The 23,080-nt window shown below is 49.7% G+C and overlaps 1 protein-coding gene across 1 annotated transcript in view; it reads right to left on the bottom strand.

The window, feature by feature from the left end:
* The window catches only part of LOC147123798 (shootin-1-like), an 86,770-nt gene that overhangs the window by 19,088 nt on the left and 44,602 nt on the right, over positions 1-23,080 (bottom strand). The window contains exons 6-10 of the mRNA XM_085976159.1: positions 16,699-16,796; positions 14,682-14,763; positions 11,448-11,542; positions 6,968-7,114; positions 5,008-5,161 (exon numbers count right to left, since the gene is read on the bottom strand). Coding sequence (XP_085832285.1) covers positions 5,008-5,161; positions 6,968-7,114; positions 11,448-11,542; positions 14,682-14,763; positions 16,699-16,796 — 576 coding nt within the window. The remainder of the gene's footprint in view (positions 1-5,007; positions 5,162-6,967; positions 7,115-11,447; positions 11,543-14,681; positions 14,764-16,698; positions 16,797-23,080) is intronic.

The raw sequence follows: 23,080 nt of genomic DNA, 5'->3' as shown, positions 1-23,080 counted from the left end.
CCTCCGAAGGCTCAATGAGAAAATTACTGTCCAACAGAAGGTCAGGAACTCTCTCCAGCAACGATCAGAATGGCCAGCCCAAATGGCTGCAGCTTTTATACTAGTGCTGTCCCCTTTAAACAGCGCCCCCCGAGTCCGAGAAGGGCCTGGGAACGCTCCATCCAACTGTCACTAATAGCGCCAGGCGGAAAGGTTGCGGGCGCCACCGAATATCCGGTCTGGGGCGCTAAAAAGGCGTTGCACACTGAAATGACGTCATGATCTGCCTGCGCCCGCCGGCGCGCGCAAAGAGTTAGCGCTGGCGCTAAAAGGATACTCAATATGGGAGGTGGCGCTATATTCACTGCGCCCGCCCGAAAATTGGGGAACGCCCCAATGCTCGGGCTCTTTAGGCGCTAATCGCTGGCGCTACCAACCGAATTTCTAGGCCATAGGGTCTAATGAGAGGGAGGAACTGAATGAAATCAATATTTGTAGGGGAATGGTGTTTGGGAAATTGATGGGGTTGAAGGCCGACAAATCCCCAGGGCCTGATAGTCTACATCCTAGGGTACTTAAGGAAGTGGCCCTAGAAATAGTAGATGCATTGCTGATCATCTTCCAAAATTCTATAGACTCTGGAACAGTTCCCATGGATTGGAGGGTAGCTAATGTTACCCCACTGTTCAAAAAGGGTGGTAGAGAGAAAACGGGGAATTAAAGACCGGTAAACCTGACATCGGTAGTGGGGAAAATGCTAGAGTCCATTATAAAAGATGTAAGAGCAGAGCACTTGGGAAACATTGACAGGATCGAACAAAGTCAACATGGATTTACAAAAGGTAAATCATGCTTGACTAATCTACTGGAATTTTTTGAGGATGTAACTGGTAGAAAAGATAAGGGAGAACCAGTGGATGTGGTGTATTTGGACTTTCAGCAGGCTTTCGATAAGGTCCTGCATAAGAGATTAGCGTGTAAAGTTGAGGCACATGGGATTGGGGGCAAGGTACTGACTTGGATAGAGAACTGGTTGGCAGACAGGGAGCAAAGAGTTGGAATAAACGGGTCTTTTTCCGAGTGGCAGGCAGTGACTAGTGGGGTACCGCAGGGATCGGTCCTAGGACCCCAGCTATTCACAATATATATTAATGATCTAGACGAGGGAACCAGATGTAATATCTCCAAGTTTGCAGATGACACAAAGCTGGGTGGACGTGTATGCTGTGAGGAGGATGCCGAGAAACTCCAGTACGTTTTGGACAGGCTGGGTGATTGGGCAGATGCATGGCTGCTGCAGTATAATGTGGATAAATGTGAGGTTACCCACTTTGATGGCAAATACAGGAAGGCAGATTATTATCTGAACGGCAATAGATTGGGAGAAGGGGAGGTGCAATGAGACCTGGGTGTCCTTGTGCACCAGTCGCTGAAGGTAAGCATGCAGGTGCAGCAGGCGGTTAAGAAGGCAAATGGTATGTTGGCCTTCGTAGCGAGAGGGTTTGAGTACAGGAACAAGGATGTCTTGCTGCAGTTGTACAGGGCCTTGGTGAGACCACACCTTGAGTATTGTACACAGTTTTGGTCGCCTTATCTGAGGAAGGATGTTCTTGCCATGGAGGGAGTGCAGCGAAGATTCACCAGGCTGATACCTGGGATGGCAGGAATTACGTATGAGGAGAGATTGGGTCGATTGGGCTTATACTCGCTGGAGTTTAGAAGAATGAGAGGGGATCTCACTGAAACTTATAAAATTCTAACAGGACTAGACAGACTAGATGCAGGAAGGATGTTCCCGATGGCGGGGGAGTCCAGAACCAGGGGTCACAGTCTAAAGATAAGGGGTAAGCCATTTAGGACAGAGATGAGGAGGAATTTCTTCACCCAGAGAGTGGTGAACCTATGGAATTCTCTACCACAGAGGGTGGAGGAGGCCAAGTCATTAAATATATTCAAGAAGGAGTTAGATATATTTCTTAAGGCTAAAGGGATCAAGGGGTATGGGGAGAAGGCAGGGACAGGGTACTGAATTTGGATGATCAGCCATGATCTCATTGAATGGCGGAGCAGGCTCGAGGGGCCGAATGGCCTACTCCTGCTCCTATCTTCTATGTTTTTTTGTAAGGAGACCAAAACTGTGCCCAGTACTCCAGGTGTGGTCTCACCAAGGCCCTGTACAATTGGAGCAAGACTTCCTCACTCTTATACTCCAACCCCTTGCAATAAAGGCCAACATGCCATTTGCCTTCCTTATTGCTTGCTGTACCTGCATGCTAACTCTCTGTGTTTCTTGCACGAGGACACCCAAATCTCTCTGAACACCAACATTTGAAAGTTTCTCACTATTTAAAAAATATTCTGTTTTTCTATTCTTCCTACCAAAGTGAATAACCTCACATTTCCCTACATTATACTCCATCTGCCACCTTACTGCCCACTCACTCAGTCTATCTATATCCCTTTGCAGACTCTGTGTTCTCCTCACAGCTTACTGTCCCACCTAGCTTTGTATCGTCAGCAAACTTGGATACATTACACTCGGTCCCTTCATCTAGGTCATTAATATAGATTGTAAATAGCTGAGGCCCCAACACTGATCCTTGCGGCACCCCACTAGTTACAGCCTGCCAACCTGAAAAATACCCGTTTATCCCTACTCTCTGTTTTCTGTCCATTAACCAATCCTCTCCATGCTACCATATTACCCCAAACCCCATGAGACCGTACCTTGTGTAAGAACCTTTTATGTGCCACCTTATCGAATGCCTTTCGGAAATCCAAATATACTACATCCACTGGTTCTCCTTTATCTACCCTGCTCAAAAATTCTAATAAATTTCTCAAACAGGACTTCTCTTTCATAAAACCATGTTGACTCTGCCTAATCATGTTATAATTTTCTAAATGCCCTGATACCACTTCCTTAACAATGGATTCCTGACGACTGATGTCAGGCTAACTGGCCTGCAGTTTCCTGTTTTCTCTCTCCCTCCTTTCTTGAACAGCGGTGTTATATTTGCTACCTTCCAATCCGCTGGGACCGTTGTAGAATCTAGGGAATTTTGGAAGACCAAAACCAATGAGTCTACTATCTCTGCAACAACCTCTTTTAGAACTCTAGGATGTAGGCCGTCAGGTCCGGGGGATTCATCGGCTTTTAGTCCCATTAGTTTCTCTAGTACTTATCTTCTACTTATATTAATTATGTTAAGTTCTTCATCCTCATTAAACTCTTGGTTTCCCACCATGAGTTAGATACAGAGTACAGCTCCCTCTACACTGTCCCATCAAACACTCCCAGGGCAGGTACAGCACGGGTTAGATACAGAGTAAAGCTCCCTCTACACTGTCCCATCAAACACTCCCAGGGCAGGTACAGCACGGGTTAGATACAGAGTAAAGCTCCCTCTACACTGTCCCATCAAACACTCCCAGGGCAGGTACAGTGCGGGTTAGATACAGAGTAAAGCCTCCTCTATACTGTCCCATCAAACACTCCCAGGGCAGGTACAGCACGGGTTAGATACAGAGTAAATCTCCCTCTACACTGCCCCCATCAAACACTCCCAGGGCAGGTACAGCACGGGTTAGATACAGAGTAAAGCTCCCTCAACACTGTCCCATCAAACACTCCCAGGGCAGGTACAGCACGGGTTAGATACAGAGTAAAGCTCCCTCTACACTGTCCCATCAAACACTCCCAGGGCAGGTACAGCACGGGTTAGATACAGAGTAAAGCTTCCTCTTGATGCGCTATCGATTCTAATAAAAGGCCGAGTAGAGTTCAGAACAACAGGCTTTTATTAACTACTGAATGCAACTACAAACAGATCAGGACTATGCCTCTAGTGGACGACCGAATGGCAGAGAGCTGCCGTGCAGCCGTCCTTATACCAGGTAGCCAAGGGCGGAGTCAGCTGAGGCATAGTCAGGTATAACAGTGAAACAAGAGTGAACGACAACAACAACAACAACAACAATAGTGAACACAGTGAACGACAGTGGTTTACCACACCTCTACACTGTCCCATCAAACACACGCAGGGCAGGTACAGCACGGGTTAGATGCAGAGTAAAGCTTCCTTTACACTGTCCCAAAAAACACTCCCAGGGCAGGTACAGCATGGGTTAGATAAAGAGTAAATCTCCCTCTACACTGTCCCATCAAACACTCCCAGGGCAGGTACAGCACGGGTTAGATACAGAGTAAAGCTCCCCCTACACTGTCCCATCAAACACTCCCAGGGCAGGTACAGCACGGGTTAGATACAGAGTAAAGATCGCACTACACTGTCCCATCAAACACTCCCAGGGCAGGTACAGCATGGGTTAGATAAAGAGTAAATCTCCCTCTACACTGTCCCATCAAACACTCCCAGGGCAGGTACAGCACGGGTTAGATACAGAGTAAAGCTCCCCCTACACTGTCCCATCAAACACTCCCAGGGCAGGTACAGCACGGGTTAGATACAGAGTAAAGATCGCACTACATTGTCCCATCAAACACTCCCAGGGCAGGTACAGCACGGGTTAGATACAGAGTAAAGCTCCCTCTACACTGTCCCATCAAACACTCCCAGGGCAGGTACAGCACGGGTTAGATACAGAGTAAAGCTCCCTCTACACTGTCCCATCAAACACTCCCAGGACAGGTACAGCACGGGTTAGATACAGAGTAAAGCTCCCTCTACACTGTCCCATCAAACACTCCCAGGGCAGGTACAGCACGGGTTAGACACAGAGTAAAGCTCCCTCTACACTGTCCCATCAAACACTCCCAGGGCAGGTACAGCACGGGTTAGATACAGAGTAAAGCTCCCTCTACACTGTCCCATCAAACACTCCCAGGGCAGGTACAGCACGGGTTAGATACAGAGTAAAGCTCGCTCTACACTGTCCCATCAAACACTCCCAGGGCAGGTACAGCACGGGTTAGATACAGAATAAAGCTCCCTCTACACTGTCCCATCAAACACTCCCAGGGCAGGGACTGACTAACTATCGGGACTGTGTGTGCCTTTTGCTGACCTTTTGCCTCCAGCTCTTTGTTCTGTCCCTCAGCCTCCTGGACTTTAGTTTCCATCTCCTCTTTTTCTTCTTCCATCAGTTGTAGCAGCAGCTGGAGCCTGTCGATTTCTTTCTGGGATTGTGATACTACGATCTGCTCCCGCAGTTCTTTCACCTTTTGTCACAAGGCAAACAGGCTCTCCGTTATATACATAGAAATACATCGCGGTCACATCACGGAAGCAGGCCTTGCGGTCCAACCAGTCTGTGTTGGCGTTTACACTGCATTCGCGGCAATAGTTCCAATCACATTTACCCGCCCTGTTCCCATATCCTCTCCTCCACCTCTCCGATCTAATCCCAAATGTAGACATGGGGCTGGATTTTCTCAGCCCCGAGGAGGTGGGTGTTGAGGCGGGACTGCCGGGAAAGTGGCAGAATTTGTGGGCGGGTGACAATCCCGCCCCCAACCCGCCTCCGTGCCCTCTTGCCAGGAGGCGGGAAGCCGTCCCACCCTGGGTCCCGTCTCCTTGGAGGCGGGAAGGGCTTAAAACCTATTAACTGCCTGTTAACAGGTCGTTAACAGGCAGAAAATAGGATTACCCCCATTTTTCGTCCTGAAGTGCGGGCTTCACGACCTGGGGAAACCCCGCCGGGGTGTAGGAGGTGAGTAGGAGGTCTGCGGGGGTCGGAGGGGTGTGAAAGTGCGATGTAGAGGTGAGTGATGGGTGCAAGTGTGGAGTGGTAAGTATGTGAGGTGAGTGTAAAGTGTTAGAAAATGTTAACTTACTGTTGTTTCTACCTTCAGCCTTCAGCTGCTGTGGAGCCGGAGTCCCCGACATCTCCATTGTAGAGATCACAGACTGGTTTTTGCATCCTCCAATACAATAGCCAGCTGATTTCTGCAAACTAGAAAGGTTTGATGAGTCCTGAACACAAGGACTCATCAAACTACACAGAATGTCAGTGTTTGACAGCTTCACAGAGCTGTCAAACGATGACATTTCTTCTTTCAAAAGTTCTTGACAGATGACACATCAGACGTTGATATACTGTGTCACTGACTTCCCCCTAATTGGCCTGCTGAGCCCGCCGGGCGGGCTTCACAAGGTCAATCAGGGGAAATTCCCGCTGGTTGGCCAGAAGCTGATGGAGGCGGGACTGAAACCCGGCAAGCAGCAGCCCCGCCTCCAACACGTCTTCATTCAAAAAATCCAGCCCATAGTTTCTGCCTGAACCACTAATCTTGGTAATAAATTCCTGGAACATGCTTTTATTTAGCACCTGTCACATCCTCAGGACGTCCTGTGCAATTTATGAACAAGAAATTCGTTTTGATGTGCAGTCACTGGTGTAATTTAGGCAAAAGCAGCAGCCAATTTGTGCACAGCAAGATCTCACAAACAGCAATGAAATAAAGGAGCAGATATTCTGTTTTAGTGGTGTGGGTCAAGGGATAAGCATTAGCCAGACCGCTGGGGAGAACTCCCCTGCTCATCTTCGAAATAGTGGCCATGGGATCTTCTACATCCACCTGAGAGGGCGGGCGGGGCCTCGGTTTAACGTCTCATCCGAAAGGCGGCACCTCCGACAGTGCAGCACTCCCTCAGTCCTGCCCCTCCGACAGTGCAGCACTCCCTCAGTACTGCCCCTCCGACAGTGCAGCACTCCCTCAGTACTGCCCCTCCGACAGTGCAGCACTCCCTCAGTACTGCACTGGGAGTGTCAGCCTGGAGTACATGCTCAAGTCTCTGGAGTGGGACGTGAACCCACGGCCTTCTGACTCGGAACTGAGAGTGCTGCCCACTGAGCCACGGCTGACCGTTAGGCGTACAGGTTAGGTGGGCTGTGGATGGAGTGGGACTGATGGGCTTCAGACGGTGTTCCTTCCTCGGATTGTTGCGTGGGGGAGGGGGCTGTGAGTTGGAGGACAATCCCCTGCCCTCCCCTCGCCTCTGCCCCTCGTGTTGGTTTGTTGTACCTGTTGCTGGTGCTGGAACCTTTCTTCCTCCAGGATCTTTGTCGCGTTGGCCACTTCCTCCATGGCTTTGAGGAGCTGTGTGCTGGGAGCCGCGTTCTCCAGAAGTATCATACTCTGCCGATTCGCCTCCTGCTGTTTCACGCGCATCTGTGTTCGCGGAGCAGGGAGAGAGGGAGAGGCAGAATTAAAGAGGACAAAAGAGGCACTCCCTTCAATAAACAAGAGGGTCCTGAAATTCCAGCAGGGCTTTCCTGCTCTCTCGCCCTGACTCCGAGAGGATATCTGCCCCCCTCCCCCACCCCACACTCCACACATAGAAACACCCGACAGTTCTGACATTACAGGAAGGATGTGATTGCACTAGAGGGTGCAGAGGAGATTTACGAGGATGTTACCAGGACTGGAGAATTTTAGCTATGAGGAAAGATTGGACAGGCTGGGGTTGTTTTCTTTGGAACAGAGGAGGCTGAGGGGAGACCTTATTGAGGTGTATAAAATTATGAGGGGCCCAGATAGAGTGGATAGGAAGGACCTATTTCCCTTAGCAGAGAGGTCCATAACCAGGGGGCATAGATTTAAAGTAATTGGTAGAAGGATTAGAGGGGAGTTGAGGAGAACTTTTTTCACCCAGAGGGTGGTGGGGGTCTGGAACTCACTGCCTGAAAGGGTGGTAGAGGCAGAAACCCTCATCACATTTAAAAAGTACTTGGATGTGCACTTGAAGTGCCGAAACCTACAGGGTTACGGACCAAGAGCTGGAAAGTGGGATCAGGCTGGATAGCTCTTTGTCGGCTGGCACAAACACGATGGGCTGAATGGCCTCCTTCTGTGCTGTGAATTTCTATGATTCTATGATTCACCCCGTGCAACCTGGGCTACCTGAGGTTTCCCGTTGGAGCCGTGCCGAGAGATCGGCAAGTCTTCGCTCAATTTCCGGGCCAAAGTCTTTCCCCGGACAGGGTGATGGAGAGGGAGCGATACGATCGGCCTCACCGCCCTTGCACAAGGAAGGGTAAAATAGACTGGATTGCAGTCATCAGGGGAGGAGAGGATCAGAGTCAACTGTGTGGCACTTCACATAAGAACATAAGAAATAGGAGCCAGGAGTCGGCCATTCAGCCCCTCGAGCCTGCTCCACCATTCAATAAGGTCATGGCTGATCTTTGACCTCAACTCCACCTTCCCGCCCTATCCCCGTATCCCTTGATTCCCCTAGAGTCCAAAAGTCAATCGATCTCAGTCTTGAATATACTCAATGACTGAGCATCCACAGCCCTCTGGGGTAGAGAATTCCAAAGATTCACCACCCTCCGAGTGAAGAAATTTCTCCTCATCTCAGTCCTAAATGGCCGACCCCTTATTCTGAGACTGTGACCCCTGGTTCCAGACTCCCAGCCAGGGGAAACATCCTCCCTGCATCTACCCTGTCAAGCCCTCTAAGAATTTTATACGTTTCCATGAGATCACCTCTCAGTCTTCTAAACTCCAGAGAGTATAGGCCCAATCTACTCAATCTCTCCTCATAGGACAGCCCTCTCATCCCGGGAATCAATCTAGTCTATGGTTGAGTAGCCTGCTGATGCTTACACATGAAGAGCGGGAAACGGAGCCTCTTGGTTGCCTGTGGGTCAACCACCTAGGCTCCAGGAGGGGGAAAGAGTGGCCTCCTGCCTTTATCTGCCGTCCTCAACCTACACCCTGAGAATGAACAGAAACAAAGACTGATCGCCCCATTTCTAGCTCTACCTCATCCTTTCCCAAGAGTGGAAGTCTTCCCTCACTCCTACAACCAACAGGCGTTTTCAACACAAGCCTGGCACCCTCTGAACTCCATTTCCTCATTTACCTCCACCTCCCTCCCTCCGGTGTTGTGCCCTGCACTTACTCTGGGTCTCGTCCCAGGTTTCTCTCACAGAATCACAGAATCACAGAATCCCCACAGTGCAGATAGAGGCCATTTCAGCCCATCGAGCCTGCACCGACACATACCCCACCCTATCCCCGTTACCCCACGTATTTAATCCCCTAACACTAAGGGTCAATTTATCATAGCCAAATCAACCTAACCCGCACATCTTTGGACTGTGGGAGGAAACCCACGCAGACACAGGGAGAACCTCACAACCTGGTTCTTTAAGTGTGATGGAATACTCTCCACTTGCCTGGATGGGTGCAGTTCCAACAACACTCAAGAAGCTCGACACCATCCAGGACAAAGCAGCCCGCTTGATTGGCACCCCATCCACCACCTTAAACATTCACTCCCTCCACCATCGGTGCACCGTGGCTGCAGTGTGTACCATGTACAAGATGCACTGCAGCAACTCGCCAAGGCTTCTTCAGCAGCACCTCCCAAACCCGCGACCTCTTCCACCTAGAAGGACAAGGGCAGCAGGCGCATGGGAACACCACCACCTCCAAGTTCCCCTCCAAGTCACACATGGTCCCGATTTGGAAATATATCGCCGATCCTTCATTGTCGCTGGGTCAAAATCCTGGAACTCCCTACCTTAGAGCACCGTGGGAGCACCTTCACCACACGGACTGCAGCGGTTCAAGAAGGCGGCTCACCACCACCTCCTCGAGGGCAATTAGGGCAATTAGGGATGGGCAATAAATGCTGGCCTTGCCAGCGATGCCCACATCCCATGAATGAATTTTAAATAAATAAAGAAGGAGGAGAATGAGTTGGCATGGTTTGGAGAGTAACACGGGGAAGGGGTCCCATTGAATGAGTTGGTAAGTGCTGTGCTACTGGAGGACCCGGTCTCAATCTGGATTTGGAGCAGAGCCAGCTGCTCCTAGCCCGAGCGATGGTAAGGACTCCACAATTGGACTCAGTAAATCCACCCTCCCTTTGACTATGGGGAAAGAGCAGGGAGAGTGGGACTAATTGGAGCTCTTTTGGCACAGGCATGATGGGCCAAATGGCCTCCTTCTGTGCTGTATCATTCTATGATTCTAGAAGGGGGAAACTGGAGGTTCCTGCTCCTGATGGTATCCAGTGACCTCCGCAGGACGGTGTGCACTGATGGACCATGGGTCAGGATCTGCTGCCCTCCCACTTCACTGGCAAAGTTCCCGCTGGCACTCACTGCCTGGACTCCCACCCCGAGGCTGGCCATGGGTGAGGTATCAGTTGTAGCCCAGCAAGGGGCAGGGAGCATGCAAGGAAAATTACTTGTTATGTTGTGAAAGGGACGGACACCTGCTGAGAGGACCAGGCGGACATTCCCTGTCCACTAATCTTCAAAGACCTTTGATGGTCCTTGTAACCCCCTTATCCAAAGACAAGAGCTGTTCAAAGAAATTGTGCTCAACTTTTACAAGGATGATACCAGAACTGAGAGGTTCTATCTGTCAGGAGAGACTGAACAGGCTGGAGTTCTTTTCTCTAGAAAAGAGAAGACAGATGGGTAACCCGATTGAGGTCTTTAAGATTAAAAAAAAAAATTGTTCATGGGATGTGGGTGTCGCTGGCAAGGCCAGCATTTATTGCCCATCCCTAATTGCCCTTGAGAAGGTGGTGGTGAGCCGCCTTCTTGAATCGCTGCAGTCTGTGTGGTGAAGGTACTCCCACAGTGCTGTTAGGGAGGGAGTTCCAGGATTTTGACCCAGTGACGATGAAGGATTGGCGATATATTTCTAAGTCAGGATGGTGTGTGACTTGGAGGGGAACTTGGAGGTGGTGGTGTTCCCATGCGCCTGCTGCCCATGTCCTTCTAGGTGGAAGAGGTCGCGGGTTTGGGAGGTGCTGTCGAAGAAACCTTGGTGAGTTGCTGCAGTGCATCTTGTAGATGGTACACACTGCAGCCACGGTGCACTGGTGGTGGAGGGAGTGAATGTTTAAGGTGGTGGATGGGGTGCCAATCACGCGGGCTGCTTTGTCCTGGATGGTGTTGAGCTTCTTGAGTATTGTTGGAGCTGCACTCATCCAGGCAAGTGGAGAGTATTCCACCACACTCCTGACTTGTGCCTTGTAGATGATGAAAAGGCTTTGGGGAGTCAGGAGGTGAGACACTCGCCACAGAATAACAGCCTCTGACCTGTTCTTGTTGCCACAGTATTTCTGTGGCTGGTCCAGTTAAGTTTCTGGTCAATGGTGACCCTCAGGATGTTGATAGTGGGGGATTCGGCGATGGTAATGCCGTTGAATGACAAGGAGGCGATGGTTAGACTCTCGCTTGTTGGAGATAGTCATTGCCTGGCACTTGCGTGGCGCGAATGTTACCTGCCACTTATCAGCCCAAGCCTGAACGTTGTCCAGGTCTTGTTGCATGAGGGCATGGACTGCTTCATTACCTGAGGAGTTGCGAATGGCACTGAAAGGGTTTGATAGGGTAGACATAGAGAAAATGTTTCCACTTGTGTGGAAGACCAAAACTGGGTGGGGAGTACCCTTCTGTTTTGGATGTCCTGTAGGTGAATGTCGGGTGGTCCGATTCCGAGCCCCCACCCCCCCACCTCGCGTTTCCAGTACCCGATGTGCGTAGGTCTCAGCCAGCTGGCGGAGGTCCTGCTCCAGCTCCAGACCTTGCCTGAGTTCCTGGCATTCATGGGTCACCATTGAGGAGACTGAGGAGAAAAGAAAAGGGGGAAATGTTATCCTCGTTACTGCTGGGAGGTCTCTCTTATTTGTCGGGCTCTGGGGGAAAGAGCAGGGGCAGTGGGACTAACTGGAGAGCTCTTTCAAGGAGCCAACACAGGTACGATGGGCCGAATATCCTTCTGTGCTGTGAGATTCTATGATTATTGGAAAGAATTTTGCAATCGATGCTGGTGTTGCTAAGAGGCATCAGGAAGAAAGGTGTCAGCCAGGGGGAAGCAATAGAAGGATCAGGGTAAAGGTTTCAATCCCACTCTGCCGGTGGAGAGCTGTGCTCAGAGTAAGTGTCTGGTTGGGCGGGGCAGTGATGGAGCTGCTATCTCAGACCTGCGCTCACTTCAAGCACAGCTCCCAACTCAAAGTGTGGGTTCATCACATTTACCATGAAGTGTCAAGGTGGAGAGAGACAGAGATAGAGAGAAAGAATGAGAGACAGAGAGAGAGAGACAGAATGAGAGACAGAGAGAGACAGAATGAGAGACAGAGAGAGAGAGACAGAATGAGAGACAGAGAGAGAGAGACAGAATGAGAGACAGAGATAGAGAGACAGAATGAGAGACAGAGAGAGAGAGAAAGAATGAGAGACAGAGAGAGAGAGACAAAGCAGGAGACACAGAGAGAGTCAGAGAGAAAAAGAAAGAGACAGAGTGAAAGAGAGAGACACACAAAGCGAGGGACAGAGAGAGCCAGACAGCCAGACAGGTAGAGACAGACAGACAGAGAGAGAGGCAGACAGACAGACAGAGACAGACAGATAGAAACAGACAGGTAGAAACAGACAGACAGAGACAGAGACAGACCGAGACATTGGCCACGATTTTGCCGGTGCTCAGAGGGCGGGTTCGGAGGTGGGTCTGCTGTCAAAATCAAAATGATTGACAGCGGGTTGGGAGCCTGCTCTGAACCCGCCTCCATATAAGTTTCCAAAGTGTCTGGTCTGCGATTTCAGAACAGACCCGACACCAAGCGGTGGGGGAGGCCTTTAAGATAATTAAATGCTTGTTAAACGCTTGTTAACTACTATTTTGCCAGCCTATTTCTATTTTACCACTTTATTAACGAGGTTCACGTCAGGTAAGTAGACCAGGTTCTCTCTGTCTCCCCATTGCTGTGAATAGGTGACAGCTGCAAAAGTGGTATGAAAGCTACCATTTCACAGCTGGTCACTTTCCAGTGTCAGAAGCTTGAGCCTTCAGGACTTGGAAGACACTTTCGAGCTTTATGCAGTTTGGAAGTGTTTGGGGTAAACTCTCTATCCACTGTCGCCTCCTTGGAGCAAGCTCTCTCACCATTGACGGATCGCTTCTGTCATCTCAACTTCAGCTGCCATCTATTCCAACAACATCGGTGCCCTTGAAAAAATCTCACCTCTGAATCCCTTCACGATCAGCCCCAGCACCAACATCACCAAGCACACCAACATCACCAACAACAATACCAACCTTCTCCGCAATCACCTGATGCTGCACAGGACACAGGGCATCAGCCCCTGACAACATTGCTGCCCGGGAGACCAGCGATGGCATCACCATGGCCAGATTTACTTCACTTGATGCTGTACACCTTGGCTGCCACATGATGCGCCAGGTTGACACCACCCCACACCAGCACCATAAAACATCCCTACAATGTCCAAGCCATTCCTTTCACACTCATCACAATTGGGGGGGGGTGGGGGGGGGAGGAAGTTGAGGAAGTTATGTCTCAACATTCACTGGAACTCACTAAGACACTTCCAAAATAACAACAGAAAATGCTGGAAAAACTCAGCAGGCCAGGCAACATCCGTGGAGAGAAATTAGAGTCGACGTTTCGGGTCGAAACCCTTTTTCAAAACTGGAAAGGAAATGAAATAGATCGAAGGCAGGGCTGCGATAGAACAAAAGAAGTGAAGAGACACTTCCAAAGGTGAGCACAGATCTGTCCAATAAGGTAAAGTGTTGAAAATAAAGATTTCAATGTTTAACAACACATTAACAGAAAATTTACATGAACATTGTCTAAAACACTCAGGTGCCTACCCTTGTGTGTTGTTAGTTGGTATGATTGCACTAGGATGAGGGTGAGTGTGAGGGGTGGCTAGTGAGATGGGGAAGTGATAATGTAGATAGAGGGGGATGGGTGGAAGTGCAAGGTAAGTTGGTGTGAGTAAGGATGTGCAGGAGTAGGGTAGGGAAGGCAGAGTGATGTGGATGTGATGAGTGGCACAGCAGGATGAGGTTGAGTGTGGCTTTGTACTAATGTTTCGTGATCTACTGAGATCATTCAATGGTTTGCACCACTGCAGCCTGATCCTCCTGACCACATCCCTGCTTGTGTCCTCCTGTGCAATGTGCAACCAGGCTGCATTGGTCTCCTGGGGCGGTCTCTTCCACCCTTGGGAAGGGAAGATGACCTCCCTGCGTGCTGTGACTCCCTCCATAAGTATATGGGAGAGCCTGTGCAGCGCTTGTCAGTGTTTGCAGCACCTCAATGCTGTAGAACACTGACAGCACAACTGTCAAGATCAATGTGGACATGGCCTCTTTAAGGAAACCGGCTGATGACGCGTCATCAAGTGACGTCATCAGACCCGCTTCCTATTAATTGGCCAGGAACCTCGCTGGGCGGGCTTAACAAAACCCCATTGAAAGTGCGGGCTGCAGTAGGCAACGGGCTGGGACCGCGACACCGACCCCGGCCGACCCGGACCCGCCTCGGTCGGTGAAATCGCGGCCATACAGAGAGATAAACAATCATAGACAGTGATAGAGAGAGAGAGAGAGAGAGAGAGAGAGAGAGATACAGATAGGTTGGGACGGACAGACAGAGAGAGACAGACAGAGAGAAAGACAGACAAATAGAGACAGACAGAGAGGCAGAGACAGGCAGACAGAGACATACAGAGAAACTGACAGAGAGACAGAGCGAGAGACAGACAGAGATAGACAGAGATACAGAGAGACAGACAGACAGAGAGAGAGATACAGAGAGCGAGATACAGACAGAGAGAGACAGAGAGAGATTTTAATTGAGCTAGGGGAGGGGCACGGCTTCCTCAATAAACAATATCAAACCTGGTCCTCACGGAGATAAAATGGCTCCAGTGAATGCAACGTAAGTCCTCACCTGTGCTGAATCGTTGGAGATTCTTGTTCTGCCTCTCCAGGGCTTTCTGCAGACCCGTCTTTTCAGCATGTTCCTTCTCCACCTACAAGGTGCCATTGAATAACCAATCAGAACAGGTCTTTGCACCACCGCCACCAGTAAAACTTTTAAGGAAGAGGAAAAAGCTATTGGTCCAGAAATTCCAGGAGGATTCTCCTGACGGAGTTACCGAGCACAGTCACGAGGGGCCGAATGGCCTCCTGTGCTGTGTGGTTTGATGATTCTATGATGCTGCACTCTGAGTATGGCATGGACTCCACCCCAGAGACCCAGCTTAACCTACCCCAAGAAAAGAAAGACTTGCATTTATATAGCACCTTTCACAACCTCAGGATGTCCCAATGCACTTTACAGCCAATGAAGTACTTTTGGAAGCGTAGTCACTGCTGTAATGTAGGAAACGTAGCAGTCAATAGGCGCACAGGAAGCTCCCACAAACAGCAATGAAATAAATGACCAGATAATCTGTTTTTTAGTGATGTTGGTTGAGGGATAAATATTGGCCCGGATACTAGAGAGAACTCCCCTGCTCGTCCTTGAAATAGTGGCTGTAGGATATTTTGCTTCCACCTGAGAGGGTAGAAAGGGCCTCGAACATCTCATCCAAAAGACGGCACCTCCTTGCAGCGCTCGCCCAGGACTGCACTGGGAGTGTCAGACTGGATTACGGGTTCAAATCTCTGGAGCAGGATTTGAACCCACAACCTTCTGACTGAAAGGTGAGAGTGCTACTCACTGAGCCACAGTTGACACCAACTCACCTGTATTATGTCCAACCTGCGAGTCCAGAGCTAGTTACAGCTTTAGGAACATGACAAAGTACAGGCCCCCAAGAGATCCTGCTACCCAAGCTGTGCATCCAAAGTATTAGTGGACAAAATATATTCATCTGCTTCTGTAACGTGTTATTTTATTTTTTTCCACTTATCGTGTTGCCTTCTCTTTCACAGAGACTCAACAACGCTCCTGCTTCTAATCAACATCTCCAGGGTGCGTCCAAGAGATAATGCAAGGTGTGTCGGGTTCCAACTTTCTTGCCCTCCTTCCTTGCTCACGTACCCTGCCCTGAGCATGATACTTGGACCTGCCCGGGTGGTAATTATAGCTGTGAATGGGAAGGGGTTTCGTTTATTAGGGTTCTATCCAAAGGGATTCTGTACAATGATCATGAATGAAAATGAGTTTCATTCACTGAGATTCTATACAATGGGAGTGAATGAGAAGGGGTTTGGGTCCATTGGGATGCAACACAGTGGGAGTGAATGGGAAGGGGTTTGGGTCCATTGGGATTCTATGCAGTGGGAATGAATGGGAAGGGGTTTGGTCCATTGGGATTCTGTACAGTGGGAGTGAATGGGAAGGGGTTTGGGTCCATTAGGATTCTATGCAGCGGGAGTGAATGGGAAGGGGTTTGGGTCCATTGGGATTCAACACAGTGGGAGTGAATGGGAAGGGGTTTGGGTCCATTGGGATTCAACACAGTGGGAGTGAATGGGAAGGGGTTTGGGTCCATTGGGATTCTATGCAGTGGGAGTGAATGGGAAGGGGTTTGGGTCCATTGGGATTCAACACAGTGGGAGTGAATGGGAAGGGGTTTGGGTCCATTGGGATTCTACACAGTGGGAGTGAATGGGAAGGGGTTTGGGTCCATTGGGATTCTATGCAGTGGGAGTGAATGGGAAGGGGTTTGGGTCCATTGGGATTCTATGCAGTGGGAGTGAATGGGAAGGGGTTTGGTCCATTGGGATTCTATGCAGTGGGAGTGAATGGGAAGGGGTTTGGTCCATTGGGATTCTATATGGTGGGAGTGAATAGGAAGAGGTTTCATTCACTGAAATTCTATGCAATGGGAGTAAATGTAGGAATGAGAAGTGATCGATGTAATTAAAACTACTCCCAGTGTGGGCTCTGGAGAGAAATAACCTGCCACAATCGCATACTACTGGTGCAACAATAGCCGAGTAGTCAGAATACTTACTTTCTCCATCAATTCAGCCAATTGGCTTTCCATCTCTTGCACCTTGCTGGTCAGTTGTCTCTTTTCCTCCAGTAGATGAGAGATTCTTTCCTGAAACTCTGATAAAACAACAGGTTCATCAGTGAAGGTATAAGCAGGGTTGATACTAAGCTGTGGGTTTGGAACCTCATGGACCATTCTAGAACTATACACGGCCTGACTTCTATGCAGGGAATGCAATGAAGTTTCACCAGACTGGTTCCTGGGATGGGGGATTGTCCTATGAGGAGAGATTGAGTAGACTAGGCCTATATTCTCTAGAGTTTAGAAGAATGAGAGGTGATCTCATTGAAACATACAAAATTCTTACAGGGCTTGACAGGGTAGATGCAGGGAGGATGTTTCCCCCTGGCTGGAAAAAGGAAATAAGAGGGGCAAAGAGAGAGCCTGAGAATAGAATGGCAGTCAACATAAAAGGAAAATCAAGTCTTCTAAAGGCATATCTATATATATAAACCGGTATGTCTCTCTGTCTGTCTCTCTGTCTGTCTGTCCGGCTATACAATCAAATGTTATAGAGCGTACCTTCACGTATGTTATATCAAAAGAAAGCTTATCGTTAGGGGACTCTCGTAGGGGTATTTACTTTTTCATCAGACAAAAATTGTTTGGACAGTATACAAAAAACATTCAAAAATCCACTCATTAGCGGTTGACCAATCCTACCTCTCATTAGCATTGAGTGACATGCTGCTTGACCAATCCTACAGTTCACTCACCTGATGGTTGACCAACTAGTGCATCACGGGCGGGTCCTAATCGTCCAGTCTCCCTAAACTTTGCCGCCATTTTTTCCATCCCCACAGGGACAGCAGCAGCAAAAGAAACCCCCACATTGCGGCTCCCGATCCCGCTCCCGCCCCGCCGGAGTGGCAGGTAAGTTGGGCTCACTTGGGCCGTGCCTCGCAACCGCTCGGCCCGACACACACAACGGTCGGGGGAGCAGCAGCGGCCGGCCGTCAGCCGCGCCTTCTGCGGGGAGCTCAGCTCGGGTCCGTCTCGGCCCGACAGCCTGGCCGCGCCTCAAGCGCTAGGCCCAGCACGGCCGCTATCACAACGGCACCGGGCCTCAGGCGCTAGGCAGGGAGAGGGGAGGGAGGGGGAGGGGAGGGAGGGAGAGGACAGCACAGGGAGAGGGGAAGAGGGAGAGAGAGGGGGGACAGACAGGGGCAGGGAGACCGCGTGCCCCAAAATTGCCCTGGCCACGCCGGGCACCCCCAGCTAGTAAATAATAAATGGGTAGTAAGAGGAGGGGTGGGACTGATTAGGGACCTAAAAGCAGACCTACGCATGGAGGCAGAGGGCATGGCTGAGGTACTAAATGAGTACTTTGCATCTGTCTTCACCAAGAACCAGGGGTCACAGTCTCAGAATAAGGGGTCGGCCATTTAGGACTGAGATGAGGAGAAATTTCTTCACTCAGAGGGTGATGAATCTTTGGAATTCTCTACCCCAGAGGACTGTGGAGGCTCAGTCGTTGAGTATATTCAAGACAGAGATCGATAGATTTCTGGATATTAAGGGAACCAAGGAATATGGGGATAGGGCGGGAAAGTGGAGTTGAGGTGGATGATCAGCCATGATCTTATTGAATGGTGGAGCAGGCTCAAGGGGCCGAATGGCCGACTCCTGCTCCTATTTTTTATATTCTTACTCAGTTCCCTAGGGCTGGTGATAAGAACATAAGAAGTGGGAGCAGAAGGAGGCCTGGTTTCTTTCTCTGAAGGACATTAGTGAACCAGTTGGGATTTTACAACTATCTGATAGTTTCATGGCCACTTTTACTGAGACCAGCTGCTTATTTGCAGATTTATTAAATTGAATTCAAATTCTCAAACTGTCCCGGTGGGATTTGAACTCACGTTCTACTGGATTACTAGACCAGCTACTTGGGATTACTAGTCCAGTAACATGACCATTACACTAACCAGCAGCGGCGGCAGGCAGCGAGAGGCGGGACCTGTGGGAGACTCGGCGGCGAGGTACTTAAGGCGGCAGCGGGGCCAGGAGAGGCATACCAAACTCCAGTCTGCGAGCTCAGAAGTTGCAGAGAGGTAAAAAGTAATCGGGGTGTGACGTCACCAGGGAGCAGGTAAGTGGTTAGCACTGTTGCCTCACAGCGCCAGGGACCCGGGTTCGAATCTGGCCTCGGGTGACTGTCTGTGTGGAGTTTGCACATTCTCCCCGTGTTCGCGTGGGTTTCCTCCGGGTGCTCCGGTTTCCTCCCACAGTCCAAAGATGTGCGGGTTAGGTTGATTGGCTATGATAAATTGACCCTTAGTGTTAGGGGGATTAAATACGTGGGGTTACGGGGATAGGGTGGGATATGTGTTGGTGCAGGGGTTACGGGGATCGGGTGGGATATGTGTCGGTGCAGGCTCGATGGGCCGAAATGGCCTCTATCTGCACTGTGGGGTTTCTGTGATTGGTTGGTGAGTATTTCTCTCTTTTCATTACAAGCTTGAATTCTGTGGTGTTAATTTTCTAGGGGCTCTGTGTTGTAGTGAGGACAGTTGGTAAATAAAGCGCCCTAGAGTATACCTGTAACTGGGGTATTGAATACATTTTTAGATTAATTGAAGGAGTAAGTCATGGCAGGAGAGCTCAGCCCCATGTTCTGCTCCTCTTGCTCTATGTGGGAAGTCAGGGACGCTGCCAGTGTCCCTGGCGACCATGTGTGCGGGAAATGCATCCAGCTGCAGCTACTTGTAGACCGCATTGTGGCGCTCGAGCTGCGGGTGGATGAGTTTTGGAGCATGCGCGATGCTGAGAGGGTCGTGGATAGCACGTTTAGTGAGTTGTTCACGCCTCAGGGTAGGGCTGCACAGGGGGTGACCATCAGGCGGAGCAACAGAGGCAGGCAGGAAGTGCAGGGGCCCCCTGCGGACATCCCCCTTTCAAACAGGTATACCAAGTTGGATACTGTTGAGGGGGATGACTCACCAGGGGAAGGCAGCAGCAGCCAGCTTCCTGGCACCAGGGACGCTTCTGCTGCTCAGAAAGGGAGGAAAAAGAGTGGGAGAGCAATAGTGGTAGGGGATTCTATCGTAAGGGGAACAGATAGGCGTTTCTGTGGCCGCAAACGTGACTCCAGGATGGTTTGTTGCCTCCCTGGGGCCAGGGTCATGGATGTCACTGTGCGGCTACAGGGCATTCTTAAGGGGGAGGGTGAGCAGGCAGAGGTCGTGGTCCACATTGGGACCAATGACATAGGTAGGAAGGGGGATGAGGTCCTGCATCAAGAATTTAGGGAGCTAGGTAACAGATTAAAGAGCAGGACCTCAAAGGTTGTAATCTCTGGATTACTCCCAGTGCCACGTGCTAGTGAGTATAGGAATAGGAGGATAGAGCAGATGAATGCGTGGCTAAAGAGTTGGTGTAGGGGGGAGGGTTTTACTTTCCTGGATCACTGGGCCTGCTTCTGGGGAAGGTGGGACTTATACAAGTCGGACGGGTTGCACCTGAACCAGAGCGGGACAAATATCCTTGCGGGGAGGTTTGCTAGCACTGTTGGGGGGGGTTTAAACTAACTTGGCAGGGGGATGGGATACAGAGGGGAGCTGAAATAGGGGGTGATGTGCTGCCAATTATAGAGAAAAAAACAAGTCAGCTTGGTAGACAGGGCAAATATACAAGGGCAAGGCTGGATGGCATCTATTTTAATGCAAGGAGTCTTGCAAATAAGGTGGATGAACTGAAGGTGTTGATAAACACATGGGAGTATGATATTGTTGCTATCACGGAGACATGGTTGAGGGAGGGGCAAGACTGGCAGCTCAATATTCCGGGGTACAGAATCTTCAGGCGAGACAGAGGGGGGGGTATAAGAGGAGGGGGTGTAGCAATATTAATTAAGGAGTCAATTACTGCAGTAAGGAGGGATGACATATTAGCAGGTTCCTCTAATGAGGCCATATGGGTGGAGCTTAAAAACAAGAAGGGGGCAAGCACTTTGCTGGGAGTGTACTATAGGCCTCCAAACAGTCAGGGGGAGATAGAGGAACAGATATGTAGGCAAATCTCAGAGAAATGTGCAAATAATAGGGTAATAATAATGGGGGATTTCAACTTCCCCAATATTAACTGGGATAGTCAGAGTGTGAAAGGCACAGAGGGTGTAGAATTCTTAAAGTGCATCCAGGAGAGCTTTTTGAGCCAGCATGTAGAAGGTCCTACAAGAGAGGGGGCAGTACTGGACCTAATTCTAGGGAATGTGGCCGGCCAAGTGGAAGAAGTGCTAGTAGGTGAGCACTTTGGTGACAGTGACCATAATATGGTGAGATTTAAGGTGGTCATGGAAAAGGACAGGGATGGGCCGGAAATAAGGGTTCTAAATTGGGGGAAGGCCGATTTTAATAGGATAAGGCAGGATCTGGCCAAAATGGACTGGGATCAGCTACTTGTAGGAAAATCCGCATCGGAGCAATGGGAGGCTTTCAGAAGGGAGATTGAGATCATACAATGGCAACATGTTCCCGTAAAGGTCAAGGGTGGTTCCAAAAACCACAGGGAACCTTGGATGTCAGGGGATATACGAGAATGGATTAGAAAAAAAAGGAGGGCTTTTGGCAGATACAAAAGGCTAAAGACGGAGGAAGCCCTAGAGGAGTACAAAAAGTGCAGGGGGATACTTAAAAAAGAAATTAGGAGATCAAGGAGGGGCCATGAAATAACACTGGCGAGCAAAATAAAGGAAAATCCTAAGATGTTTTATAAGTATATTAAGGGTAAGAGGATAACTAGGGAAAAAATAGGGCCCATTAGGGACAAAAGTGGCAATCTGTGTGTGGAGCCGGAAGATGTAGGAAGGGTTCTAAATGAATTTTTTGCATCTGTTTTCACTATGGAGAGGGACGATGTAGACATAGAAATAGGGCGGGGGGACTGTGATATGCTCGAACACATTAACATCGAGAGGGAGGAGGTATTGGCGGTTTTAGCAGGCCTAAAAATGGATAAATCCCCAGGCCCAGACGAAATGTATCCCAGGCTGCTGTGTGAGGCAAAGGAAGAGATTGCGGGGGCTCTAACACACATATTCAGAACCTCTCTGGCCACAGGGGATGTGCCAGAGGACTGGAGAACCGCTAATGTAGTTCCATTATTCAAGAAGGGGAGTAGGGAAAAACCGGGGAACTACAGGCCAGTGAGCCTAACATCAGTGGTGGGAAAATTATTGGAAAAAATTCTGAGGGACAAAATCAGTCTCCACTTGGAGAGGCAAGGATTAATCAGGGATAGTCAACATGGCTTTGTCAAGGGAAGATCATGTCTGACTAATTTGATTGGATTTTTTGAGGGGGTGACTAGGTGTGTGGATGAGGGCAACGCAGTGGATGTGGCATACATGGATTTCAGTAAGGCCTTCGATAAAGTCCCGCACAGGAGACTGGTCAAGAAGGTAAGAGCCCATGGAATCCAGGGTGCCTTGGCACGTTGGATAAAAAACTGGCTTAGTGGCAGAAGGCAGAGGGTGATGGTCGAAGGTTGTTTTTGTAACTGGAAGCCTGTGGCCAGTGGGGTACCACAGGGATCGGTGCTGGGTCCCTTGCTGTTTGTGGTCTATATTAATGACTTGGATATGAATGTAAAAGGTATGATCAGTAAGTTTGCGGATGATACAAAAATTGGTAGGGTGGTAAATAGCGAGGAGGGTAGTCTCAGTCTGCAGGACGATATCGATGGGTTGGTCAGATGGGCGGAACAGTGGCAAATGGAATTTAACGCGGAAAAGTGCGAGGTGGTGCACTTTGTGGGGACTAACAAGGCAAGGGAATACACAATGAATGGTAAGACCCTAGGCAAGACGGAGGGTCAGAGGGATCTGGGTGTGCAAGTACACAGATCCCTGAAGGCGGCGGAACAGGTGGATAAGGTGGTAAAAAAGGCATATGGGATACTTGCCTTCATTAGCCGAGGCATAGAATATAAGAGCAAGGAGGTTATGATGGAGCTGTATAAAACACTGGTTAGGCCACAGCTGGAATACTGTGTGCAGTTCTGGTCGCCACACTACAGGAAGGATGTGAACGCTTTGGAGAGGGTGCAGAGGAGATTCACCAGGATGCTACCAGGGCTGGAACGCTTCAGCTATGAAGAGAGACTGGGCAGATTGGGTTTGTTTTCCTTGGAGCAGAGGAGGCTGAGGGGGGACATGATTGAGGTGTACAAAATTATGAGGGGCATAGATAGGATGGATAGTAAGGAGCTTTTTCCCTTAGTAGAAGGGTCAATAACTAGGGGGCATAGATTCAAGGTAAAGGGCGGGAGGTTTAGAGGGGATTTGAGAAAGAACTTTTTCACCCAGAGGGTGGTTGGAGTCTGGAACTCACTGCCCGAAAGG

The sequence above is a fragment of the Somniosus microcephalus genome, chromosome 2 (genome assembly GCF_052327205.1).
Source record: "Somniosus microcephalus isolate GS21.2 chromosome 2, FLI_Smic_1.0, whole genome shotgun sequence".
In the NCBI taxonomy this organism is placed as follows: domain Eukaryota; kingdom Metazoa; phylum Chordata; class Chondrichthyes; order Squaliformes; family Somniosidae; genus Somniosus; species Somniosus microcephalus.
This window is presented reverse-complemented; position numbering and strand designations above follow the sequence as displayed.